This window comes from Ahaetulla prasina, chromosome 8, assembly GCF_028640845.1.
Source record: "Ahaetulla prasina isolate Xishuangbanna chromosome 8, ASM2864084v1, whole genome shotgun sequence".
Taxonomy (NCBI): Eukaryota; Metazoa; Chordata; class Lepidosauria; order Squamata; family Colubridae; genus Ahaetulla; species Ahaetulla prasina.
The window spans coordinates 4,547,907-4,565,701 of NC_080546.1; the positions used below are offsets into that span (position 1 = coordinate 4,547,907).

At 45.6% G+C, this 17,795-nt stretch overlaps 1 protein-coding gene across 1 annotated transcript in view; it reads left to right on the forward strand.

The window, feature by feature from the left end:
• The window catches only part of SLC4A11 (solute carrier family 4 member 11), a 90,672-nt gene that overhangs the window by 41,902 nt on the left and 30,975 nt on the right, over window positions 1-17,795 (forward strand). The window contains exons 5-8 of the mRNA XM_058193522.1: window positions 3,307-3,430; window positions 6,885-7,091; window positions 9,504-9,588; window positions 16,041-16,166. Coding sequence (XP_058049505.1) covers window positions 3,307-3,430; window positions 6,885-7,091; window positions 9,504-9,588; window positions 16,041-16,166 — 542 coding nt within the window. The remainder of the gene's footprint in view (window positions 1-3,306; window positions 3,431-6,884; window positions 7,092-9,503; window positions 9,589-16,040; window positions 16,167-17,795) is intronic.

Genomic DNA, 17,795 nt, shown 5'->3' on the forward strand with positions numbered 1-17,795 from the left:
AGGAGCTGAATGGATGAATTCCTTGGATTTCGGGTCAGTTAAGGCCTCCAATAAGATACAAATACGAACAGGGGTCGTTTTCATTTACCTTAACTACCAGTTCGCCATGCGCCCAGCCTTCCGTGCATGTGCTTTGCTCGCTCATGTGCCTTCCACACATGCGCCCGGCCTCGAAAACATGCCTAAATAGCACGACTTGGAGCCGGGGCGGATGGCAGGCCCACCCACAATTGCTGCTATCGGTTCGCCCAAACTCATGCGGTTCACCAGTTTGGGCGAACCGGTTCAGCCGGTTTGTACTAGTTTGGGCGAACCAGCTGAATACCATCTCTGAATATGAGACTTCCAGATTTTATAGTGCATGATTGTGTCATGGCAAATCTCGGGGGCCCGAAGTGATGTCAAAAAGAGACCGCCATTCATTTAGGGACCGTTTGAAGTTACAACGGCACCCAAAAAAAGTGACCTACGGCCGTTTTTCACACTTAATGACCGTTGCAACATCTCCACGGTCACGTGATCAAAATCCAGACTCTTGGCAACTGGCTCATATTTACGACGGTTGTAGTGTCCTGTGGTTCCCTTTTGTGACCCTCTTGGCAAGTCAGTGGGGAAGCCAGAGGCACTGAACAACTGTGTTACTACCGTGTTTCCCCAAAAATAAGACCCTGTCTTATATTTTTTTAAACCCCGAAATAAGCTCTTGGCCTTATTTTCAGGGAGGTGTTATTATTTTGGGACACATGGAGCAAGATGGGGCTCCTCTTACCTTCTTACTTGATTTCCAGCTCTGTCTCCCTAAACCTATCCAGAAGAAATGGCGGGGACCGGCTGCACATGAGTTTAAATATTTTCGGGGAGTGCTTATTTTTGGGGAGGGCTTATTTTTAGCGCATGCACTAAAAAACTCAATTGGGCTTATTATCCAGAGAGGTCTTAATTTCGGGGAAACACAGTAGCTTAATGCCTGCAGTGATTCATTTAACACTTACGACAAGAAAAATCTTAAAATGGGACAAAATTCACTTAACTTAGCGGCCCCCAGGGGAAGGGCCTTCTCTGTGGGGGCTCCTACCCTATGGAACGAACTTCCCCCTGGACTTCGACAATTTCCTGACCTTCGGACCTTTCGCCGCGAGCTTAAGACGTACCTATTTTTCCGCGCGGGACTGGCATAGAATTTTTAGATGTTTTTATGGGTTTTAATTTTTAATTAGTTTTTTTGGGATTTTAAATGTATTTTAACTTTGGGCCAAATTTGAATAAGTTTTTTAGCTACTGTTTTATCTGTATTGTGTGTATTTGATTGTTGTTTTTATTTGGCTGTTCACCGCCCTGAGTCCTTCGGGAGAAGGGCGGTATACAAATTAAAATATTATTATTATTATTATTATTATTATTATTATTATTATTATTATTATTATTATTATTATTATTATTATTATTAACAACTGTCTCATTTAGCAACGGAAATTTGGGGGTTCCATTGTGGTCGTTAAGCCAAGGACTGCCTCTAGTAATTTTCGCCTAGAAGTTGATGCTTTGAGGAGCTCAGCGTTTCCCAAAGATGATAATAATAATAAAAAAAATAAGCCCTCCGAGATGGGATAAATGTTACTGCTATTGAATAAAAATGGAAGCTGTGCCATCTTAGTGGATTGAAAGAACAAAACCCTGAATTGCAAATAGTGCATTAAGCAGTTCCCTTCGCGCACCGATTTGGGCTGATGAATATACATGAGAGCTTAGAGCATCTAAGAAGCTGGAGGATTTGACAGATAACCCGAATTGCCCCAGAAATTCTCCAGCATCTTTTGCCCGTAATTGCAATACACGGACGTTTGTGCCAGAAATAGACCCGCTTTCAACTTATTTGCAGATTGATGATCTTCAGCCGTCCTGAAGTGGAGCTGACCAACATCAATGCAATATGAATGGCTTAGCATATAAGTCTCATTAGCCAGTTTTCTTACAGATTATTTTTTTAAAAAAATTGATGAACTTTCACTGGGCATCTATGGAGATTCTCAGCCATCCAGGTCATGGATGAAAGGCTTGGCAAATAAAACAGAACGGTTGCATGATTGGGTTTGGCCGGTCTAGAGAAAAGAAGGATTAGGCGTGGACATGATAGAATATTAATATTTTATTTGCAGTAAAAGGAGTGTCACCTAGAATATGGAGATCGGTATAAAAATAACATACTGAAATATCAAATAATCAAAGAATGAAAAATGATAATTCAGCAAAATATGGGTGCTATTACTAAAACTCTTTTAAGATTGTCAACTGTATTAAATATGAAGAATATTGTTCTATTTGTATTAAAATATAAGATACTCCGGTACCACACTGTTCAATGATATGTTTGTTAAAAAAAAAAAACTAAAAAAAGAAAGAAAGGAGGAGATTTTTGGCCTTCAGTTATCCTAACATTAAAAATGTGGGAAGAGTATCCCTAAATGAGAAAAAATTAACAGTGTTTAGCGTAATCAAGAAAATGCAAGAACACTCTCACCAATATTGACAGGATAAGCTAATAGTTCATAAACGAAGACCAATCCCACTCCGTTCTAGCACTGATGATGTTACCTAGTTGGGTCATGAAATGTCTGCAAGAAAGCCACCAAGCACCAAAGACCCCACAGTCGTCGTCCTCCTCCTCCTCCTCCTCTCTGCAAACCCCACTCCCTTCTAGCACTGCTGATATTACCTAGTTGGGTAATGAGACGTTTGCAAGAAATCAAACTCAGCACCAAGGACCCCACAATCCTCCTCCCCCTCCTCTGCAAACCCCACTCCCTTCTAGCACTGCTGATGTTACCTAGTTGGGTAATGTGATGTCTGCAAAAAATTAACCAAACTCAGCACCAAGGACATCATCCTCCTCCTCCTCTCTGCAAACCTTACTCCCTTCTAGCACTGATGATATTACATAGTTAGGTTGTAAAACATCTGCCACAGAACATCCAAGCTTAAAGAGAGCTCAGAGACTACCAAGGACCTCATGGTTGTACATAGATCCACAGGGACAATGTTGACATTCTCCTTAATTTTGTTCCCAAGTGGGCTAATGGGTCGCTTCATCACAATCCTTCCAAGAAATAAGCATTTGATGCACGAATGGTACATTTCCTGTACAAATTATAAGGGTCTTTCCTAGTCGGTTCCCTGTTCGCTAGTCCATCATGGAAACAGGTACTCATTGTTCCTTCCTTTCAAGCCAACTTCTTGCCCAGAATATGACCCCAACCATCTTCCGGGTCTCTCAATCCTGCTGAAATAACCCGTATCTTGTTTTGACAGTTGCACTATAAAATCCCTCCAACGACGCCATGTTTGTATCAGCCGCCTTGAAAGACCCCAGAACTGGGGAGAGAATTCCTGTGAAGTGAGATTCGTCATTTTGGTGCTGGCGCCTCCGAAAATGGTACGTTGACTTTGCCTTCCGGGAAATTGATGTGAATTGATCTTCCTGGCTTTGCTGGAATGTCCAAGCTAAAATCTTGCCCCTCATTCACGTGACAGTGAAAGAACGCTATGTGGGATATCATCGGAGGTGGGATCCAGCCGGTTCGGGCAAACCGGATGTTAATTTTACATCCGGTTCGGCAAACCAGTAGTTCCGACGACCGGCTGGCCCCACCCATCCCAGGGGTCCCCCATGCCGCCTGTTTTGTATCCCAGGTAAGTGCAGGGGGTATGTGGAGCCCGGGGAGGTGGAAAACGGGCCTCCCAGAGGCTCATGGAGGGAGAAAATGGGCCTATTTCCAGCCTCCGGAGAGCCTCCAGAGCCCGGGGAGGTTGAAAATAGGCCCTCCACAGCCCGTTTGTTCCCAGGAGGCTGCAGGACGGCCTACTAGGCCCAAAATGGAGCGTGGGGGAGCAGTGCCCCCCCCGGGTCCCGTTTTTGCTCCCAGGGGGTTGCAGGAGGCGGAATGCTGCCTGTCACACCCCCTGGCCACGCCCACCGTGGCCACGCCCACCCAGCCAGTCATTAGGGCAGAGAACCGGTTTATCGTATTTATATATTAAGTCGGTGCCATGACCTAATAACACAGGGGTCTTTATCAACTTTAAGACTTGTGGACTTCAAACTCCCAGAATTTCCGTCTGGGGAATTCTGGGAGTCGATCTCTACGTGTTTTAAATTAACCCAAGATTTGAGAGACGCTAGGAAAGATCGGACGGCTTTTTGTCCAGAATGGCTTTGGGTCCTTCATGGGCCGAGGGGTGGACTAGAAGACTTCCAAGGTCCCTGCCAAGTCTATTGTTGTATATTCTGTAATCTAAAGCAGGTGTCTCCAACTTTGCTCCCTTTAAGACTTGTGGACTTCAACTCCCAGAGTCCCTCAGCCAGCAAAGCTGGCTGAGGAACTCTGGGAGTTGAAGCCCGCAAGTCTTAAAGGGACCAAGGTTGGAGACACCTGATCTAAAATCGTAAATCTGATGTGAAGTGCTTATCTGAACAACAGTTGCAGGAATTCGGTAGGGCTAATCTAGGGAAAAGAAGGACTGGGGGGGACATGATAGCAGTCTTCCAATATTTGAGGGGTGCCCCAAAGAAGATGGGGTCCACCTCTCCTATCCTGAAGGCAGGATAACAAGCAACGGATGGAAACTAATCAAGGAGAGAAGCAACTTGGAACTAAGGAGAAATTTCATAATGGTAAAGTCGGTAGAGAGTCTTCATCATCCAGGTCATGTTTGTCCCAAAGGTGCTTTTTCAGGAGGCAAACTGGACTTCCTTGTTTTTTCCTTTGAAGACGTTTCACTTCTCATCCATGAAGCTTCTTCCGCTCTACTGTCCTGTCAGCAGAGGCGGGTTTCAAAACCCGTCGCTACCGGCTTGCTTGCGGGTGCGCGACGCTTCTGCACATTCTCCCCCAGCCGCCGCTACTAGTTCGCCTGTTCTGGGGCGAACCGGTAGCAACCCTCCAATGCCCGTCAGAACTGAAGAAGCTTCTTGGATAAGAAGCGAAACGTCTTCAAAGAAAAATCAAGGAAGTCCAATTGCCCCCTGAAAAAAAGCCCCTTTGTGATTCCTAACAGTGAGGACAATTAATCAGTGGAACAGCTTGCCACCATAAGTTAATGGGTGCTTCATCACTGGAGGTTTTTCCAGAAGAGAGATGTCTTCTTAAAAATGCTGACGGGTCTTCTGCTCGAACAAGGGTTTTTGACCTCCCAAGTCCCTTCCAATTCTGATGGTGTCTTATGTTCTATGCTGCACAGCCTCAGCATACAGTAGATACGGATACGGATTAACAGAGTTGGAAGGGACCTTGTAGGTCATCTAGTCCAACCCCCCTCTGCCCAAGCAGACCCTACACCATTTTTGACAGATGGTAGTCCAGTCTGTTCTTGAAAGCTTCCAGTTCCAGTACATGGAGACAGAGGCCAGTGGTAGGATTCAGGCGGTTCGGGCGAACCGGTAGTTAAATTGCTGGCTGGCCCCACCCCTTCCTGGAACCCCCATGCACCCCAGTTTGGCTGCTAGATAAGTGCAGGGAGGCCTCCTAGGCCCCCAAAAAATGTCACAACCCCTGGCCACGCCCACCAAGCCACACCCACAGAACCGGTTATAAAAACTCTTTTTTTTTTTAATAAAAGTTTTTATTTTTCACAACAACAAAAATAAAACACATTCACATCAAACAATTACAATGTGCTGAAGGGGTGTTTACATATCTTCTTGTGCAATCTCAAAATAAACATCTCTTTCATACATATATTATCTTTTCCAACATATCTTTCCTTCTAACCAGTGGTAAAATAAATCCCATATTTTGTAATATTGCTTATCTTCTTGATCTCTAATTTCAAATGTCAATTTACTCATCTCTGCTCATTCCATCATCTTCCTAATTATTTCATCTTGCAAAGGTAGTTTCTCATTTTTCCAGTTTTTAGCAAATACAATCCTGGCTTCTGTAATAATATTCACAATGAAATATTTAACGTCTCTAGTATATATCTCAGGAATAATTCCCAACAGAAAGACTTCTGGCTTAAAATCTATGTGTTTTTTAATCATTTTCTCCACTTGTGTGTTTTGGTCCAATATCTTTTCGCTTCAACGCATGTCCATCACATACGGTAATATGATCCAGGTATCTGATGACACTTCCAACATTTTTCGGATTTATCTTGAACATTCTGGCAATTCTTGTCGGGGGTAGATGCCACCTGTAAAACATCTTATACAAATTCTCTTTATATGCTGTAGACATTGTCGTTTTATAATTATACATCGATAATTTTTGCCAGGCTTTTTTTTTTAATTTCTTTTTGTCACAACAGTATACACAAACAATTGTCATAGATAAAACAACATATCTTGAAGAAAAAATATATATATATACAAGTAAAAAAAATATGCATCAACTATATTAATTTGATATAATGAAGGGAACAATAGGACAGGAACGGTAGGCACTTTTGTGCTCTTATGCACGCCCCTTATAGATCGATCGATCTATCTATCTATCTATCTATCTATCTATCTATCTATCTATCTATCTATCTATCTATCTATCTATCTATCTATCTATCTATATATATATCCCATGGCCAAAATTCTTCCCCCAAGCAATCATTGTCTCTTTTACTTGTTCTTCTCCCAATTTTTCCCTCATAAATATCCATACAGTTTCCTAATCAAATTGTCATCAGGACCTGTTAAAATCTTATCAAAACGGTTTTGAATCCCGCCACTGCACCAAGGTCCTTGGAAGTATCCGCCATCCACTGGGCCAGCCAGTTTGCGTCAAATCTAGGACGGAGACGGAAAAACATGGAGATATCATAAAACATAATGTAGAATTTTACCTCATCCATCATCAACATCTCTCTTGTTTTGCTTGTTGTGTTTGCTTCCTCAGAAAAGTACCAAAACAGCAACCGAAGTGGGCCGGACCTTTGCCACAATGTTTTCGGACATCACCTTCCGACAGAAACTTCTGGAAACCAAAACTGAAGAAGAATTCAAAGAAGCTTTGGTCCACCAGCGTCACTTGTTGATGGTGGTCAACCAGAGGCCCTCGACAGTGACCGATGACCACAAAGCTCATGGTTCCAAACCTCTGAAGGTATAGGAGGAGGGACGAAGCTGGTGTCTTTTGTCGGGTTTTCGAAATACGACCATGTCTCTTAGAAGAGGTGAAGCAGAGATGGAATTCAGCCGGTTCGGACCGGTTCGGGCGAACCGGTAGTGGCGACCTGCGGGTGGGGGTGCAGTCCCGTCCTATATCGCTGTGTTTTTGACGCCGCGAGGGAGAATTGCCGCATTGTTTGATGTCGTATGTAAGAATGGACGGTGCGCGCTAGCATGTTTGGTGACACCACTCGCATGCACGGATGGGGCGCGCAAGAGTGAAGCGAGCGGGTGCGCGCACGCGCTCACATTTCCGGTTGCTGGAGTATGTGACCACCCACCTCTGAGTTGAAGGTCTCCTCCTCAGTTCAAGGACGGGTGTTATGGGTAGTTCTCGACTTATGACCACAATTGAAGCCCAGAATTTCCATTGCTAAGCTAAGATAGGGGTTAAGTGAGTCACATTTTATGACCTTCCTTGCCACAGTGGCTAAGTGGAGCGCTGCAGTTGCGAAATCAGTACCACGGTTGTTAAGTGAATCCCCGGCTTCCCCATGAACTTCGCTTTGTCAGAAGGTCGCAAAAAGGAGATCACGTGGCTGCAGGACAATGCGACGGTCATAAATCTGAGCCAATTGCCAAGTGTCTGAACTTCGATCGAACGACCGTGGGGATGCTGCAACAGTCGTAGTTTGAAAAACGGTCATAAGTCACTTTTTTTGGGTGCTGTTGTAGCTTCTCATGCTACTAAACCAGGGGTCTCCAACCTTGGCAACTTTAAGCCTGGAGGACTTCAACTCCCAGAATCCCCCAGCCAGCAAAGCTGACTGGGGAATTCTGGGAGTTGAAGTCCTCCAGGCTTAAAGTTGCCAAGGTTGGAGACCCCTGCACTAAACAAATGGTTGTAAGTCAAGGACTACCTTTATGTGTGTAATTTTTAGGCTCTGCTACATAACCACACCTGGAGGAGTAGGTTGGTTGAAAATTCAGTGATAGACACCCTCAGAGACAGGGAGGTGAGCCGCCAACCACCAAACGACAGAAAGAAAAATTAACTTTGTGGGGTCCTTGGTGTTCTCTGAGCTTGGTGGTTTTCTTGTGGACGTTTCATTACCAAACTAGATAACATTATCAGTGCTAGTGATATTATTGAGTATTGTACTGTTACTGCAGCACTGAAGATGTTACTTTATTGGGTGATGGAATATCTGCAAGAAAATCACCAAACTCGGATCACACAGTCCTCCCCCTCCTCCTCTTCCTCGTCCTCCTCCTCCCTCTCCCTTCTAGCACCGATGATGTTACCTAGTTTGGTAATGAAACATCTACAAGAAAATCACCAAGCTCAGAAAGCATTCAAACACCCCACAGTTGTCATTGTCCTCTTCCTCCTCTTCCTCCCACTCCCACATTCCACTAGTCCGCAAATCCTTCTCCCTTCTAGCTCTGATGATGTTATCTAGTTGGGTAATGAAAAGTTTGCAAGCAAATGACCAAACTCAGAGAACACCAAAGATCTCATAGTCCTCCTCCTCCTCTTCCTCCTCCTCCTCCTCTTCTCCGCAAATCCTCCCCTCTAGAACTGATGACATTACCTAGTTAGGTTATGAAACGTCTTCAAGGACACCACCAAGATTAGAGAGCACCACAGTTCTCCTCCTCCTCCTCTTTCTCTTTCTGCTTCCCCTCCTCCCCTCCCCCTGTCCTCGTCCTCCCTCCTTCCCCTCTCCCATTCTCCCCCACTCCCTTGTAGCACTGATGACGTTACCTAGTTGGGTCATGAAAGGTCTGCAAGAAAACCCACAAGCTCAGAGAGCTGCTGCTGCTCCTGTTCCTCCTCCTCCTCCTCCTCCTTCTTCTCCTCCTCCTCTATCCTCTCTGCAAACCCCACTCCCTTCTAGCACTGATGATGTTATCTAGTTGGGTAGTGAAAAGTTTCCAAGAAAATGACCAAGCTCAGAGAACACCAAAGACAGTCCTCCTCCTCCTCCTCCTCCTCCTTTCCTCAAATCCTCCCTTCTAGAACTGATGATGTTACCTAGTTGGGTAATGAAACGTTTTCAAGGAAACCACCAAGCTCAGAAAGCACCAAGGACCCCACAGTTCAGCCCTGAGGTTCCAAAATCCTCTCCTAAAATCAAACCGCGTTGACGGTGGTTTTGACGGCTTTGTGTGCCAACAGGAGAACCTTGCCAGAAGGACCCCGTGTGCCGTCCGGGTCCCATCCCCCCTATCCGTCCCCCGACCCCCGTCTTTTAAGTCCCATGGCAGTGCCCCGTCATCATTTCTTTGAATCCCCGTCCCGGCCGCTGACTTTTTTTCCGTCTGGCTGGCTGCGCGCTTCTCGTTTCCTTCAACAATAGAGGAGCATTTTTGAACCGAAATAACATTTCCTTCCTTTCCTCAGCTGCACGAGTTCTTCAATGTTGGCAAAGGGATTTTTGATGACATAGCACGGCGGTTTCCAGTGTACGCTCTGGACTTCACGGACGGTAGGTGAGCGGCTGTTTACCGGGGGGGGGTGGGGGAAGAGAGCCCAGACTGCCCACCCCCACCCCGTGTCCTGTTTACGGGTGTCTGACCACTCGGCCTGGTTGTTGAAAGGAAACTGAGGCGCTGAGTTGGTGGTGAGAAGATTCCCCAGGTCCTCAAGCCAAAAAGGATACGCTGTGACCACATCAAGGGTTAGCCAGGTGTGCAAAGAAGTTGACACGCAGGGGCAAAACACAATATTCTTCTCCCATGCGCCATATAACTCGCTCATTCCCAGAGTCACATTTTAAACATAGTGTGAGGGGTCCTTGGTGTTCCCTGAGCTTTGCTTTGTTTTTGTTTTTGTTTTGCAGATGTTTCATGCCCAAACTAGGTTAACTTTTATCAGGTGCACTAAATACCTGCGCCAAACCCCATGGCCTTCTAGCACTGATGCTGTTACCTGGCTTGGTAATCAAATGTCAGCAAGAAAACCACTAAATTCAGAGAGCACTAAGAAGCCCACAGTTCTCCTCTTCCTCGCCCCTCCTCCTCTTCCTCTTCCTCCTCCCCTTCTCCTCCTCCTCTTCCCCTCCTCCTCCTCCCCTCCCCTCCTCCCCTCCCCTGTCCTCGTCCTCCCTCCTTCCCCTCTCCCATTCTCCCCACTCCCTTGTAGCACTGATGACGTTACCTAGTTGGGTCATGAAAGGTCTGCAAGAAAACCCCCAAGCTCAGAGAGCTGCTGCTCCTGTTCCTCCTCCTCCTCCTCCTTCTTCTCCTCCTCCTCTATCCTCTCTGCAAACCCCACTCCCTTCTAGCACTGATGATGTTATCTAGTTGGGTAGTGAAAAGTTTCCAAGAAAATGACCAAGCTCAGAGAACACCAAAGACAGTCCTCCTCCTCCTCCTCCTCCTCCTCTTCTCCGCAAATCCTTCTCCCTTCTAGAACTGATGATGTCACCTAGTTGGGTAATGAAATGTTCTCAAGAAAACAACCAAACTCAGAAGGCATCAAGGACCCCACAGTTCAGCCCTGAGGTTCCAAAATCCTCTCCTAAAATCAAACCGCGTTGACGGTGGTTTTGACGGCTTTGTGTGCCAACAGGAGAACCTTGCCAGAAGGACCCCGTGTGCCGTCCGGGTCCCATCCCCCCCCTCCGCCCCCCCCCCCCCCCCTTTTAAGTCCCATGGCAGTGCCCCGTCATCATTTCTTTGAATCCCCGTCCCGGCCGCTGACTTTTTTTCCGTCTGGCTGGCTGCGCGCTTCTCGTTTCCTTCAACAATAGAGGAGCATTTTTGAACCGAAATAACATTTCCTTCCTTTCCTCAGCTGCACGAGTTCTTCAATGTTGGCAAAGGGATTTTTGATGACATAGCACGGCGGTTTCCAGTGTACGCTCTGGACTTCACGGACGGTAGGTGAGCGGCTGTTTACCGGGGAGGAGTGGGGGGGGGGGGGAAAGAGAGCCCAGACTGCCCACCCCCCACCCCCGTGTCCTGTTTACGGGTGTCTGACCACTCGGCCTGGTTGTTGAAAGGAAACTGAGGCGCTGAGTTGGTGGTGAGAAGATTCCCCAGGTCCTCAAGCCAAAAAGGATACGCTGTGACCACATCAAGGGTTAGCCAGGTGTGCAAAGAAGTTGACACGCAGGGGCAAAACACAATATTCTTCTCCCATGCGCCATATAACTCGCTCATTCCCAGAGTCACATTTTAAACATAGTGTGAGGGGTCCTTGGTGTTCCCTGAGCTTTGCTTTGTTTTTGTTTTTGTTTTGCAGATGTTTCATGCCCAAACTAGGTTAACTTTTATCAGGTGCACTAAATACCTGCGCCAAACCCCATGGCCTTCTAGCACTGATGCTGTTACCTGGCTTGGTAATCAAATGTCAGCAAGAAAACCACTAAATTCAGAGAGCACTAAGAAGCCCACAGTTCTCCTCTTCCTCGCCCCTCCTCCTCTTCCTCTTCCTCCTCCCCCTTCTCCCCCTCCTCCTCTTCCCCCTCCCCTCCTCCTCCCCCTCCCCCTCCTCCCTGCAAACTTCATCCCAACGGTGAAATATAATTTTTTTCCCCTACTGATTCTGTGGGTGTGGCTTGGTAGGCATGGTGTGGCTTGATGGGCGTGGCAGGGAAAGGATACTGCAAAATCCCCATTCCCTCCCCACTCCTTGGGGAAAGATATTGCAAAGTCTCCATTCCTACCCCACCCTGGGGCCATCCAGAGGTGGTATTTGCCAGTTCTCCGAACTACTCAAAATTTCCACTACCGATTCTCCGAACTATTCAAAATTTCCACTACCGGTTCTCCGAACTACTCAAAATTTCCACTACCGGTTCTCCGAACTACTCAAAATTTCCACTACCGGTTCTCCGAACTACTCAAAATTTCCACTACCGGTTCTCCGAACTACTCAAAATTTCCACTACCGGTTCTCTGAACTACTCAAAATTTCCACTACCGGTTCTCCGAACTACTCAAAATTTCCACTACCGGTTCTCCGAACTACTCAAAATTTCCACTACCGGTTCTCCGAACTACTCAAAATTTTCGCTACCAATTCTCCGAACTACTCAAAATTTTCGCTACCGGTTCTCCGAACTACTCAAAATTTTCGCTACTGGTTCTCCAGAGCCTGTCAGAACCTGCTGGATTTCACCCCTGCTTCATCCCCTTCTACAACTGATGCTGTTACCTAGTTTCATAATGAAACATCTGCAAGTAAACCACCAAGCTCAGCGAGGACCAAGGGCTCCACAGTCGTCCTCCTCCTCAAGGCACGAGTCTTGACACCATCCTGGACAAATGGTTTTCTAGTCTCTTCTTGGAAAACCTCCAGCGAGGAAGCCCCTACGACTTCCGGTGGCAAGCTGTTCCACTGGTTGATTGTTCCGTCAGGAAATTCCTCCTCAGCGCCAGGTTGCTTCTCTCCTTGATTAGTTTCCATCCGTTGCTTCTTGTCCTGCCTTCAGGTGCTTTGGAGGACAGGTAGACCCCCTCTTCTTTAGGGCAAGCCCTTCAAGTACCTGAAGATAACTGCATCATGTCCTTAAGCAGTAACAGAGTTCGAAGGGACCTTGGAGGTCATCTAGTCCAACCCCCCTGCTCACGCAGGAGACCTGTTCTAGGGATTTGAACTGCTGACCTGCCGACCTGTCTGATCTACAAGCTCAGCGTCTTAGCCACTGAGCCACCTAGTCAGGCTTAATCGTTAGACTAGAGCCAGGGGTCTGCAAACTTGGCTCCTTTAAGACTTGTGGACTTCAACTCCCAGAGTCCCTCAGCCAGCCATCTAGATCAGGGGTCTCCAACCTTGGCAACTTGAAGACTTGTGGACTCCAACTCCCAGAATTCCTCAGCCAGCTTTGCTGGCTGAGGAACTCTGGGAGTTGAAGTCCACAAGTCTTAAAGGAGCCAAGTTTGCAGACCCCTGGACTAGACATACCTAGTTCCCTTAACGGTACCTCATACATCCTTCTTGGGCACAGCTACCATTCCAATACAGGTAATCCTTGACTTACGACCTTTCATTTAGCTCAAAGATACGACGGCGCTGAAAAAGAAGTGACACGACCATTTTTCATACAGCCATTGTAGGATTCCCCATGAGTTACGCGATCAAAAATTCAGTCGCTTGGCAACTGACTTGTATATATGACAGTTGCAGGGTTCCGGGGTCACATGATCTCCTTTTGTGACCTTCTGACAAGCCAGATTCACTTAACAACACTGTGATGAATGGAACGACTGCGGTGATTCACTTAACGACTGCGGCAAGGAAAGGCGTAAAATGGGGCAAAAACTCACTTAACAACTGTCGTGCTTAGGAAGGGAAATTTTGGGCTCTGTTGTGGTTGTAAGTCGAGGACTACCTGTCCATTATATGAGATAAAATGAAAGAGGGGTTTTTTTTAAAACTGCTTTTCGCTTAAAATAGCTCCGCTCCTTCCTTCAGGATTTTTCCCATATTTAATTTCATTGGTCACAATGGAGCGTGAAGGAATGTCGAAGAACCAGCATTTGGAAATATAATAAGTACAACTGGGGCTGTGAAGCGTATATTAGCAAGCTTGGAGTGCTATTTGGAGCTCAGATGAAATACAAGTTGGTTTCTAAAAAAAAAATCCTCATTGCGCAGTGCTATAAAAGCTCAGGATAAGGAAGGATTGCAGTCCAGAATAGACTGTATCCTATTTCAGCTTCACTACGATTCTTCTGGTGAACAGAATAGAATAGAATAGAATTTTTTATTGGCCAAGTGTGATTGGACACACAAGGAATTTGTCTTGGTGCATATGCTCTCAGTGTACATGAAAGAAAAGATACCTTCATCAAGGTACAACATTTACAACACAAATGATAGTCATAGGGTACAAATAAGCAATCAGGAAACAATCAATCAATATAAATCGTAAGGATACCAGCAACAAAGTTACAGTCATACAGTCATAAGTGGAAAGAGATTGGTGATGGGAACGATGAGAAGATTAATAGTAGTGCAGATTTAGTAAATAGTTTAACAGTGTTGGGGGAATTATTTGTTTAGCAGAGTAATGGCCTTCGGGAGAAAACTGTTCTTGTGTCTAGTTGTTCTGGTGTGCAGTGCTCTATAGCGTCATTTTGAGGGTAGGAGTTGAAACAGTTTATGTCCAGGATGCGAGGGGTCTGTAAATATTTTCACGGCCCTCTTCTTGATTCGTGCAGTATACAGGTCCTCAATGGAAGGCAGGTTGGTAGCAATTATTTTTTCTGCAGTTCTAATGATCCTCTGAAGTCTGTGTTTTTCTTGTTGGGTTGCAGAACCGAACCAGACAGTTATGGAGGTGCAAATGACAGACTCAATAATTCCTCTGTAGAACTGGATCAGCAGCTCCTTGGGCAGTTTGAGCTTTCTGAGTTGGCGCAGAAAGAATATTCTTTGTTGTCCTTTTTTGATGACGTTTTTGATGTTAGCTGTCCATTTTAGAACTTGCGATATGGTAGAACCTAGAAATGTGAAGGTCTCTACTGTTGATACTGTGTTGTCTAGTATTGTGAGAGGTGGACGTATGGAAGGGTTTCTCCTAAAGTCTACCATCATTTCTACGGTTTTGAGTGTGTTCAGTTCCAGATTGTTCTGATCGCACCACAAGGAGAGAGAAGAGAGACTTAATGGAGAAACTAGACATTCAGATTGCGAAAAAAGTAAAATATTAGGAATCCAATTAACTTCAAGATGCATAATGATTAAAGAGGATAATTATTATAAACTGAAAAATCAAATTGAGAAAGACTTGGAGAAATGGAAAAAACCTACAGTTAGCACTAATGGGAAGGATTGCGATAATTAAGATGAATATATTACCGAGACTCTTATTTTTATTTCAAATAATACCGATAAAAGTGGGAAAGAAATACTTTGAAGAATTAAATAAAATAGTAATGAAATTCATATGGCAAGGAAAAAAAGCGAGAATTAACATAAGGATGTTACAGGATGTGAGACTTCGAGGAGGCCTTGGAGTGCCTAATTGGGAACTATACTATCAGGTAGCGGCATTGGCGTAGATGAGAGAACGGATTGAATTAAGAAATACAAGACTATTAACTTTGGAAGAACGTGATTTACAATTGGGATAGCAATATGTAGGTAGTAAAGATGGCAGGGAGGGAGGGAGGAAAAGAGGAAGGAGGGAGGTTGGATGGATGGATGGATGGAAGAGGGAGAAGGAGGGAGGGAGCGAAGGAAGAATAGAAGGAGGGAGGAAAAGAACAAAAGGGGAACTAAGGAAGCAAGCGGAAGAAAGAGTAAAGGAAGGAAGAAAAGAGGAAGGAAAAGAAAGAAAGGGAGAGAGGGAAAAATGGGGGGAGGGAAGGAAGGAAGAACGGAAGGAAAAGAAGGAGGGCAGATGGATGGATAGATGGAAGAGGTAGAGAGGGAGGGAGGGAGGGAAGGAAGGATAAAGAGGGAAGGAGGGAGGAAAAGAACAAAAGGGAAACTAAGGAAGGAAGAGGAATGGAAGAAAGAATAAAGGGAAGGAAGGAAGGAAAGAGGAAGGGAGGGAGAAGGAGGAGGAAATGGAGGGAAGGAAGGAAGGAAAAGAAGGGCAGATGGATGGATGGATGGATGTATAGATGAGGGAGGGAAGGAAGGATAAAGAGGGAAGGAGGGAGGAAAAGAACAAAAGGGAAACTAAGGAAGCAAGAGGAAGAAGAAAGGAAGAAAGAATAAAGAGAAGGAAGGAAGAAAAGAGGGAGGGTGGAAAAGAAAGAAAGGGAAGGGAGGGAAAAGAAGAAATGATAGGAAAGAAAAGAAAGGGAAGGAAGGGAGAAGAAGGAAGCAATAAAGAGATGAAGGAAGCAAGGGAAGCCCCTATCTAATTGTCACAATGGCCTTCGCGCTCCTGTGAGATGACTACAGTTCCCAGAATCCTCTAGGCCCACACCTGGTGCCTTTCCACCTTTTTAATCCCCTATTTGGTTTTTCTTTTAGGCATCATCGGCAACAACAAAGCCATAGGCAAATACATCACCACCATGATCTTCCTCTACTTCGCCTGCCTCCTGCCCACCATCGCTTTCGGCTCCCTCAATGACGAAAACACTGAGGGGGTCATAGGTGAGTTGCAAAAATGGGCTGCCGCCGGTTCGGGCAAACCGGTAGCTGTGACCAGCAATGTGGGCCCGCTCCCGCCCACTCGCCTCGGCGCTACCCCGTCCTATGTCACTGTGTTTTTGAAGCCACGCGCATGCAGTGAAGGCGCGCAGGCGGGCGTATCGCTGTGTTTTTGAAGCCGCGCGCATGCTCACGTTTTCGGTGCTGGGCGAACCGTTTGTTCCATTATGCGACGTCTACCTCTGGTGATTTGCCGTTGTCTTGGTTACCTCAGGATTACCGGAGAGGGGCTCTGGACATTGGGGAAAATCCCAACCAAGTCTTTGCCCAGAAAAAAAATCCCTCTAGCAGAAAAGTACAGGCAATCCTCGACTTATGACCACAATTAAGCTCCACATTTCTGTTGCTAAGCGAGAAATGGGTTAAGTAAGGTTTGCCCTGATAACCTGTAAACCCCCCCCCCCTCAATCAAATAGGCAGCATTGGGAACCATCTGCACATTTTAATTATTTGCAGAATTTACTTATGAACAGGTCATCTTCCACAGTTCGTTTAGTGACCGTTAGAAGTTACGATGGCATGGGAAAGAGTGATTGGTGACCGTTTTTTTCACACTTAACAACCAGTTGCAGCCACATGATCAAAATTCAGATGCTTGACAACTGACTCGCATTTATGACGGTTGCAATGTCCCGGAAGTCATGTGACCGACCCTCTGGCAGCCTTCTGACAAGCCAAGTCGAGGGGGGACGCCAGATTCACTTAACAACCGTGTGACTGACTTAACCAACGTGGCAAGAGAAGTCATAAAACGGGGCAAAACAGTCCCCTCACAAATGTCTCACTTAGTGACGTAAATTTTGGGCTCCACTGTGGGTCGTAAATCGAGGACACCTGTCTTTAAAAACTCGATAAAATGTTTGTGGGTAGCAATGAACGAACAAAAAGAAAAAACCCTTTACAAGGAAGGATGGTTTTTAAAAACGGTCATTAAAGCTGGAGACGGCTCTAAAAATAAATAAAAGACCGTCGCAAGGATTTTTTTAAAAAAAATAATAATTTAAAAACAGTCTTCTGTGCAAAGAAAAACAAAAACCTTTGTTGGAACCAGACCAGGAACTCTTAGCTTTATTTATCTGCTTGTCTACTTGGGCCCAAAGTCCAGGAAATTCCATTTTTCTGATTTGGAAGGTTAGAAAAGATAAGAACAGCCAATCTTGCTGAGCTATAAGGACAGAATTGTGCTAAGACACACACACACACACACACACAACTCCTCGAAAACCCAAAGGAGTCTAAGGTTGTAGCTTCTTAAACCTTGTTTATCCCTGGATGTGCCTCTTGCAATATTTTTAACGAAATGAAATTTTGCAGAGCAAGGAACAAAATTTTCTGATTCTCCGTCCCCTCTTAACCAGATTGGATAGATTTCAGAAACCCATCATCCCCAGCAGTGTGGCATTCCAGCATCCGAAAAATCCTAGACCCGAATAGAGATAGTGTGTGTGAGGGGTGTTGTAGCCAAAACAAAAATACTTTCTCGTGGGAACCAAGGACATTTCTGCAGGTGCTCGGAAGGAGGGGACTGGAGTCACTTAGCAACTGGACTGTATCCTGATTGGACCATGTGGC